Here is a 10,368-nt window from a genome sequence, read left to right as displayed (position 1 = left end):
TTTGCTTCGATGGACGAAAAAATCGAGCAGTGATACTGTGCTCTGCAAGAAAAATCCACGGAATGCGTTTACCGTTTTGTCTAAATAATATTCCGAACACTTGAGGCTAACAGTGACTTCAAATGCATCAAATAAGTATAAATCTGAGAGAGACTCGCGAAGAAGGAAAAATATCAACGTCATATGCAGCCCAGATTCGGCTGTCACTAGACGTCAAATGCAGCCCGTCGTTTTTATGGCCGAAAAAGTGAAAAGTATTGTATTCAAAATAAACAATTATTAAAAACCTCAGTCATCGGAGCAGTTTTTCCAAACATTCTGATAAATCTAAACAAAAGACTAGTTATTCATAATGTCAGCTACGTTTGCTGGTATGATATTTCACTCAAAATGCCGTTTATGCTTCGGTGTGATTCAAGCAAAACAGTTTTTTTTGCTGAGATGGTCATGTGAGAGCTTGAACGGCTTGCACAAGGTTGATATAAACACTAAGTAGAATAAGAAAAAACTCAGCAATCGCAGAAAAAGAAGACCGTCTCAGGTATAAATTAGCTGATATTTGTGGAAATTTAAATTTCTCTACAAAGTCCAACTGTTATGTTTGAAGTGCCGATAAAATTGTTTATTCAAACTTGTTTAGTATGGACCAATGCACGAGTTCACTATCTGACTTTTGATTGATGCCATGTTATTTATGTGACCATGGCAACGAGTGAATTCGGCACCGCTCAAACGTCAAATTAGTGAACACGTGCATAGGTGCGAAACTGTGAATAAATGTGCGGGATTGCATTGAATCTGTTGGTGTCTTCAAAGCACTTATTTTTTCGTTTACGAAGGTCATCACCAGCTAGTGACCAATCGATTAAGTTTTCAGCTTAAACGGAAGTTTGGTTCTCCAGATCCGTGCTCTTTAAAATTTGAACTTTGGCTTCGATTTATCTTCGCCCTAAACGGATTCGCCGAGATCCCAACAGCTGATATCTCGGTAATAATTTGACGATTCTCAGTAAAACTTTTACCGAGATCTCGGTAAACGTTCACCGAATCTCGGTAACGTTCGCCGAGATCTCGGCAAACAATAGGGTCCTAAAGCCCTGTCACAATTTTAGTGCCAAACGCTTAAGTTTAGGCCAAAAACACATGTTTACTCAATTTTCTAATGTTTTCCGTTGGTTTAAGCCCAAAAAACATTTTCTTAGATTTTGTCACATCCTTTGGCTTAAACGCAAATATTGGGTATATTTTGTTTTCCGTGTTCCTTACGAAATGTCAGATAGGAACAACCCCAGTGGTCGAACTAAAACCCCTGTGGTGTTTTTGTCGACTAAGCGAACGTCAAACATGATCAAAAGTGTCAAGGTTCATTAATGGACCAAATTTTTAAATTAAAGTTTAAACATGATATAGCCATTATTTGAGCGGGAAAAATGGCTAAAGTAGTTACAGTAACATGCTCTTTCGTGTTATTAAATAAAAACAAGATTTCATTGGAAATTTTAGGACCCAATTTGGATTGCCTAAATCTCGGTAAAATAAGTACCGAGATTCGGCATTGAAAATTACCAAATTTTTAGCTGTTGAGTTCTCGGCGAAAAATTTTACTGAGGTCGGTGATATAATTTAAGTGTGTATCTGTCCATTACGCATCCACAAACAAACTTGAAGAGCAGAAAATAAGTTTAAGTAAATGCAAAAATTAGAAACTCTACTTCAAATAACTTTTTTGATGATGTTTCAGGCAAAAAAAGGACAAACACATTTCTTGATTATTTTTTATCTTTATTCGAGCGTCGCAGATAACATGTGATAATTGCGCTTTGTTCATAAAAAACGTAAGAATGCAGCGCCACCCTTGAAAAATGATTTCGAAGTGCGGCGAGTCGAGGGTGAGTTGTTCGCTGTCCAGTTTGGTGGCGGTGCGACAATATTTTGTGTTAACTCTTGGTAGGTTTAGATGTCGTAGATCGAATTGAAACAACTTGTTAACTGTTCAATGGTCAAACAACGAATGAATAACTTTATTGAGCTCTCCTCTATTTATACTCATACATGACATTGTCTGTGTTAACTTGATCAACAAGACTTGGTTGCTATGTACAAGTTTTTCGTCGCCTACTCAACTCCTTCTACACTCCTCCTCGACGAAATTACTCTTGCTTGGTCCCGAAATTTTGAGAGCTTAATTCCATATAATGGTTTTGTCATCATGTCGGCTATCATGTCTTCGGTTGGCAAGTATTGAGGATTGATAATTCCGTCTTGTTTGAGTTGTCGGATGAAATGATATTTTGTCTCAATGTGCTTGGATCTTCGGTTGATGTTCGGTGCGCTTAATTGCTTGATACAGCTTTGATTATCCTCATTGATTTTCACCGGCAATGTTGTTACGATCTTCAAATCATTGAACAAACGAAGTATCCAGGTGAGTTCTTTACAGCAATCTGCCATGGCTACGTATTCGGCTTCCGTACTACTGAGTGTCACATTATCTTGCTTTCTTGCATTCCATCCAATCATTCCTCCAGCATAACGAAATAGGAAACCAGATGTTGACTTGCGATCCTTGGAATCTCCTGCCCAATCAGCATCAACAAATACTTCTAGCTGTGATGAATCGATGCCCAATACTAGCCTATGATCGATGGTTCCTTTGAGATAGCGAAGTACTCGTTTTGCTTCATTCCAGTCATCTTGACTTGGGTTACTAGTTTTTCGTCCAAGGATAGACACTGCCACAGCTATATCTGGTCTGGTATTCACGGCTATGTACAGCAATCCTCCGATCAGGCTGGCGAACTGATGATTGTTTGGTAATCTTTCTGTTTTCTCCTCCTTTGACTGTATATAGCCGGGATCAAGTGGAATCTTCGAAGATTTTGCATCTTGTAGTCCAAATTTTGTCAAAAGTTTTTGGATGTACGCCTTTTGATTCAATGACACACCATCTTGCGAACGTATTACATGGATGCCAAGAAAATGTGTTATATCTCCCAGTGATGTTACTTTGAAGTGACTATTCAAATTCTTGAAAATGGCCTCATGCTCCTTCTCGGACTTGCAAACAATGATTAGGTCGTCCACATATACAGCAATGAAAGACGTCGTACCGTCATCGTTGTGCTTCGAATACAAACACGGATCACTTTCAGAGGGCTTGAATCCAAGTTTTCGTAAAACTGAATCGAGCTTCTTGTTCCAAATATTTGCGGCTTGCTTCAATCCATATAGTCCTTTCTGAAGATGACACACCAGACTTGGATCTCCATAATCACAACCAGGAGGTAGTTTCATATAAACAGTTTCCTGGAGTTCTCCGTTTAGGTAAGCCGTCTTCACGTCCACGTGTTTGATTAGCATATTCCTTTGGTGAGCCACAGACAGCAAAGTTCTAAACGTAGTTTGCTTCACCACGGGGGCAAAAACTTCATCGTAATCTGTTCCAAATTTTTGCGTAAAGCCTTGGGCCACCAATCTTGCCTTATAACGAACAACTTTGCCAGTTTCATCTATCTTCCTTTTAAAAATCCATTTACAGCCGATTGTTTTACGTCCATGTGGCAGGGGTACAATATTCCAAGTGCAGTTTTCTTTGTGCGACTGCAACTCCTCCTCAACCGCAGCTCTCCAAAGTTCGCTTTCCGGACTCGCTAGCGCTTCTTTGATTGTGCGTGGTTCAGGGATATTCTTCTTTATCATATCAGCAACTTCACAATAACGTGTGGGTGGTATTCCCTTCGTGCTTCTCTCCGAACGTCTTATATTCTCAGGTGGTGTTTGCAGGGTTACTAGTTCATCTTCCGTATCGATTCCTTGACTACAGTCCAGATAAGATTCATCTGACGTTGATTGATCATCTTCCGTTTCGAATTCTTGATTACCTTCATCAATACTCAGATCGTTTGAAATACTTGGCTCTAGAATTGATTCGTACTCCACTAAGATGGAAGGCTTCGAAGAAATTTTCAACGGTTTTCCTTCATTCACAAATCGTACATCTCTACTGTGATAGACTTTGTTGGTTGCTAGATCCACGAATCGGTATGCTTTTTGATTGTCGGAATATCCTACAAACGTAAGCTTCATTCCTTTTGGCTCCAGCTTAGTCCTCTTCTGGTCAGGAATATGGACGAACGCACTGCTCCCGAATATATGCAAATGTTTCAAATCTGGCTTCTTCTTATACCAGGCTTCATATGGTGTTCTTGCAGTAGATCTAGTTGGCAACAAATTTTGGATGTGTGATGCGGTGTTGATAGCTTCTGCCCAGTATTTATAATCCATACCAGCATCGATGAGCATACATCGCGCCATTTCGACTAGACTTCGATTCTTACGTTCCGCAACTCCATTTTGCTGAGGACTGTAGGCTGCTGTATATTGCGGAATGATTCCCTTTTGGCGGTACAATCTGTCCAGGTTGCTTGATTTATATTCTCCGCCGCAATCGGATCGAATGATAGCAGGTGTTTTTCCGAAACGTGTTTCAACCATCCGGATGTATTCCTCCATCCTTTCTGTCACTTCCGATTTCTTTCGAAGAAAATACACAGTGCAATATCGGGTAAAATCGTCTATAATCGTCATAAAATATCGGGCGCCTCCTGGTGTGACGGTATTCATAGGACCACACAAATCGGTATGCACGAGTTCCAACATTTTCGATGATTGGGGGCCAGCTTGTTTTGGGAAAGGCAATCGCGTCATCTTACCCTCCAGGCAACATTCGCAGTCGGCGTCAACTTCACATTTCTGAATCTGAATTCCAGTTACTAGATCATCACGTACCAGTTTACGAATGGCTTCTTCGTCTCGGTGCCCTAGGATTCGATGCCATTTATGAATACAATTTTCGGCATGCTTCACTGACATAGCGGTTATCGATTTGCTGTTGTTCAATGTTTCCAGTTGATATAGGCCTGACTTCTTCACTGCAATGGCGGCAACGTGTCCATGTTTCAAAATTTTACATGTTTCTCCAGTGAAAATCACCTCTGCATTCTTCTCAGTTAGCTTACCGACTGATACCAGATTTGCGTCCAACTTCGGAACGTGGAGAACATCGGTGATTGTTACTTGCGTTTCACGGTTGTCTACAGTACATTGCAGTGTTCCAGAGCCCTTTCCAGCAACACTAACTTCACTGCCATCGGCTAATGTGACGGTTATCCCTGAGCATGTCTTATATTGCTTGAAAAAACGTTTTTCTGCGCACATGTGTGTACTTGCACCAGAATCAATGACCCAGGAGTTCATCGTAGTTGGCTTGTTACGTACCGTGAAACAGAACATTGAACTTTCTTCTTCTTTCACAGTTCTTGCTTTAGGTTTGAACTTCCGGCGGGATTCATCTACCTTTTGATAGGATTGCAGTCGACAGTCTTTCTTGACGTGACCAGGTTTTCCACAGTTATGGCAAAGAATCTGCTTCTTCGAGCATTCGACGCGCAATAAAGATTCTCCCCGTGACGGATATTGTCTACGTTTCATGGATTCGTCCATCAATTTGCTCTTCACCAAATCCATAGTTAACTCATCATCTGAGCGACTCTCAAGAGCCGTCGTGAGAGTGTCGTATGATTCTGGTAGACTTCTCAATACCATCGCGACCATCAACTGAGAATCTAGCTTCTGGCCAGCGTTTGATAGGCGAGAGAAGAGCCGTTCCATTTCTTGAAGATGTTGTTCCATATCGTCACCATCCCGGAACTGTAACTGGCAAATCCGCTTCAATAACGTAACCCGAGATGTGAGAGACACACTCTGGTGATGCTTCTTCAGAACTTCCCAAGTTTCTCTCGAAGTCTTGCAATCCCGGATAATAGGATATTGGTTGTCCTCGACGAAAAGAGCAATAGTCGCCCTGGCCTTATCGTCCCCTTGCTTCCATTCGCTTGTGACCGGATTGGGTACCTCCTCCGAGATGTGCTTCCACAATCCTTCACGAATCAGGAGCATTTCAATTCTGAATCTCCAAGCTTCATAATTGGCGTTATTCAGATGTTCCATCATGACCTTGCTAGCGTCCATCTTGAAAACAGATCCAAAGTTCCGACCAATCTTTAAATTCAGAGTTCTTCAGAATTGAAAATCCAAATTTCAGTTTCTTAAAGGCACATAACCTCTTGGTAGGTTTAGATGTCGTAGATCGAATTGAAACAACTTGTTAACTGTTCAATGGTCAAACAACGAATGAATAACTTTATTGAGCTCTCCTCTATTTATACTCATACATGACATTGTCTGTGTTAACTTGATCAACAAGACTTGGTTGCTATGTACAAGTTTTTCGTCGCCTACTCAACTCCTTCTACATTAACCTGCTTGTACTTGGGGTTGAAATTTCCTGAAAAGGCAACGATTGCGAAATGGACCAGACAAAAATCAAATTTGACGGTTCGTTGATTATTACGGTTGTTAAGAAAATTTTCCGTTTTGCGGTAGCCGCCGAGTTCTACCGCAGCTGTCAAAGTTCTACTGCAGGCTTCGAAATCATTCTATCATTGAAGCAAACAATTCAATCATAGTATGCTTGAAAGAGAAAGCGCTATGAAAAACTCCAACAAACAACAATCATCAAGACGGTATCCAAGGTATCATTGAAGCCTGCTGATGATTTACCAGAGCAAATCAGTGATGTGACAGCTGCGGTAGCTTTCCATTGATCCGTAAAATGGAAAGTTTTCTCTAAAATTGCAATAATTTGAGGGGAACTAATTTCCGAAGTGTCAAATTTAAGTTCGGGCTAATTTTAATAACACAATTGAGACAGACCCTTAATTTGATTTCGACCGAAACGTAGTCGACCCTTTTCGATGTTTTTTTTTCGGTTTTTGTTTTGATTACCGTTGACAGCTGGTCAGTCAGTGCGGTACATCAGGAGGGGGCAGTAGAGCGGGTAAAGTGTTTTCCTTTGGCACACAAAATCCTCCAGAGCGGCGCGGATTTCCTCGATTTTGTTATCAGATTTCCCTTGAATTACAATGTCCACAACGTCTAAAGTGGTATTCATCGGGGCCTGCATCTGTACCGGCGGGATAATAGGATACGTACACTACAAACAGACCTCCGACAGGTGAGATATGCCCGTGTTGAAAAAAAAAAACATGATTGCATAAACAATTCGGCGAATTCTGTTTTCCTTAGAGCTAAACTTCACGAGGGAGTGATAAGAGACATCCAGCGGCAGCAGCAACGCAAGATCGAAAACACCTACAATCTTCAGCAGCAGATCGAACTGACTAAACAGTTGAAACAGGAATTGGAGCAAAGAGAGAGCCAAGCGGCACGTGCCATGGAACACAAATCGTAACCGCGCTTCCGAATTGCTATAGGCTAGCGCATATATGCCTCATTGTTACTATAGTCTTAGCTGTATTGTAAATCAGTTTATTTTAATTGAATGACAAGAGAATTACTTAAGTTTTTGAACCCTTCTACGATTGATTTGGTTCCAAAAGTCCCACGAAGCGATTCTCAATCCAGGGCTGGTAGCCGCTTTTTTCTTTAGAGACGATCTCTGTTTTAAGGCTAAGTAGTAGTGTGGGACAAAATTTGGATTCTCGCTCCAATCCACTTTTTGGATTGCAATTAGGTTCCAAAACAACTGTGCAAAATTTCAGCTCGATCGGAGAAACTATATTTTAGCGCCAGCCGTTAAAAATTTGTATGAGATTTACTATGGGAAAACTTACTTTTACAAAGAAAAATCGCCAGAGGTCGCCCATTGACCTCTATAAAAATTCTGAACACAAATCTTGATAGGTATTTCAACGATGAACAATATTGCCGAAGACTGCAAAGCAAAACGATGCTTATGAAAAAAGTTATTAAGCATAGACTATTCGGAAATATTGCCCGATTTTGTTATTATTGTTATTCCTACACACTACACTAGCCAGCAACTGCGCTGGCTGAGGTTTCTATTGTGTGGGCTTCCAATGGGTCGCGACGTTCTCAAACGACCGGTTACGGAACATGAGTCCGTTGCTGGATAAATACTTGTTTTTAATTATGAATCGTGGTTTACGGCTAACCAGCCGAGTGGAAGTTTAACAACTACCGAAAGCTAAACATTACATATATTTTGCAATTGGATTAAATAGACAAATTGATGTGAAGCTGGCTAGTGTAGTGTGCTATTTCCATACATAAAAAACAATGCGCTCTCGGGCTAGGCATTGGATATATATAGAAAGCGTTGTGTTTGGATGGGCATCTAATTCTTCCGAAAGAGGACCACGTGATTATTGAGCTGAAATCGAATTCAGGTTAACTTCTGCGTTCATGGGTCCTCTCATGGCGTAGTGGTAACGCGCCCTAACAAGAGATCAGGGAGTCGTGAGTTCGATTCTCACTGAGAAGACGTGTAACTTTTTCGCCAAACTTCACATCAATTTGTCCATTTAATCCAATGCAAAATATATGTAATGTTTAGCTTTCGGTAGTTGTTAAACTTCCACTCGGCTGGTTAGCCGTAAACCACGATTCATAATTAAAAACAAGTATCAATCTTGATAGTTTATATTGACTTGAAAAAGTATCACTGTACGCCCTAACATGCATAAAGTATGCTGATACTTTTTCACTAAAGTTGAATAGTTTAACCCATTTGCAACATTGGGCTTGTGGGATTCGTGGCTTTGTGGTTAGCGGCGTCAGTCTTCTAGGCATATTGTGACACGGAGTGTGGGTTCGATTCCCGCCCCAGTCGGTGGAAACTTTTCGTCAAACGAAAAAATCATCGCTGGGCTACAGGGTGTTTCGCATTGTCCGTTGCTTAATGTTAGTGATCGTTCAATCTGTGCAGCCTATGTGCTGAAGACGGTGTAAATTGTCTTTTCTTTTTTTAAAACATTGTTCATAGAAAAGAAAAGGTTAACACAATGTTAAGATGATTATCACCCCTATTCTCGTTTACATTCGAATGATCGAGATCCGTTTTGCATTCCCATTTACGTCTGCAAAATTAAGTGGTCCATGGATTTGAACAAATAGCATTCGATCGAAAGTTGGATCCGCCGTAAAAAAGAATGAGAATGTTTAAAACAAAGAAAAACCTCGAATTTTCAAGAACACAAGTCTAGAGTGTTGGAAGTACATGAAGACAATTACAACTCCAGGATAGCTTATTCTAAGCACAAAGAAAACAAGCTACAGTCAACCCTCCATCAGTCGATATTGAAGGGACCATCGACTCATGGAAATATCGAGTCATGGAACAGCAACGCTATGGGAAGCTGCTTGAAGGGACCATCATAGTAACCATTAAATTTGATTTTTAGTATGGTTCCATGAGTCGATATCGAGTAATGGAACATCGACTCATGGAGGTTTAACTGTAGTCCATTTCTGCAGATAGCTACTGACTGATATTGCTACCACGTCCGCACTTCTTTTTTATTCAATGTCTGGATATCAACTTATGTACAATCTAATTCTCTCACCTCTACAATTCTCACATCAGACATCTCCACTGCAGAGGTATGTGATGTACCGGCTCTTCAACACTCTTCCTCATCACACAACCACCGAGCTCTTCCTGTCCTCTAAGCTCCTTCTGGTACCGACCTTCTCCTAGCTGCCGAACTCCTCCTGGTCAGCTGCACCATCCTCCTCGTAGTCAACCGCATCGTAATCCATCTCCTTCTTGCTTGTCCTTTCCGATCAGCCAGCGCCGCACCTGCCCGGCCTCGACCGCATGTTGGCCGCAACTCTTGGGCACCTCGTCCAAGCCACTAAGTCCCACTAGTCTAGGCTTACCAGATGGTATCCCTTGGGAGGACATGTCCTCCTTTTTGGCCATATGTCCTGCCGTCCTCCCTTGGGCTGACAATGTCCTCCTTTTTCAAAATGAGCGAAATTAATATTTGAAATCCATTCATATAACTTCCTTCTCTGATTGTTCAAATATTTCAACATTCCTGTCTTAAATAAACCCTGTTCAAAACTTACTACCAGGTTTTCAAACACTTGTGTTGTTCGAATAGTGCTTCATAATTGAAAAAATATTTAGATGTTTCCAGCTTTTTATTAGTGTAAGCCTACACTAGTCCCATCCAGACACTTACTTCCTTCTGATACCTGATTGTATCCTTTGACAGATACGCGTATTTCGACCTCAATGATCAAATTTTCAACGTGAACGGTTATCAAGTTCTCTAGATCAGTAGACTTGAACATTCGATGTTTGGCTTTGTTATAGTAAACTCTCCATAACTCGATATTGAAAGGACCATAAAGTTATAGAACACAAAACCAGTGCAAATACGATCCAAGAGACCATCGAGGTAGCCATGAACACCAACTTTTACTATTGTTCTTTAATTCGAAATCGAGATACAGAACATCGGGTAAGGGAGGGTTGAA

General features: G+C 40.9%; 1 protein-coding gene across 1 annotated transcript; it reads left to right on the top strand.

Moving 5' to 3' along the window:
* The first annotated feature begins 6,874 nt into the window (after nucleotides 1-6,874).
* LOC5568785 (protein PET117 homolog, mitochondrial) lies at nucleotides 6,875-7,431 on the top strand. The gene is made up of 2 exons (XM_001658100.2): nucleotides 6,875-7,075; nucleotides 7,147-7,431. Exons 1-2 carry the CDS (start codon nucleotides 6,984-6,986, stop codon nucleotides 7,310-7,312), a joined length of 258 nt encoding a protein of 85 aa, XP_001658150.2. The 5' UTR covers nucleotides 6,875-6,983; the 3' UTR covers nucleotides 7,313-7,431.
* The last annotated feature ends 2,937 nt before the right edge of the window (nucleotides 7,432-10,368 follow it).

This window comes from Aedes aegypti, chromosome 3 (assembly GCF_002204515.2).
Source record: "Aedes aegypti strain LVP_AGWG chromosome 3, AaegL5.0 Primary Assembly, whole genome shotgun sequence".
Taxonomy (NCBI): Eukaryota; Metazoa; Arthropoda; class Insecta; order Diptera; family Culicidae; genus Aedes; species Aedes aegypti.
The sequence above is the reverse complement of the archived record's forward strand: the minus strand, read 5'-3'. Positions and strand labels throughout refer to the sequence as shown.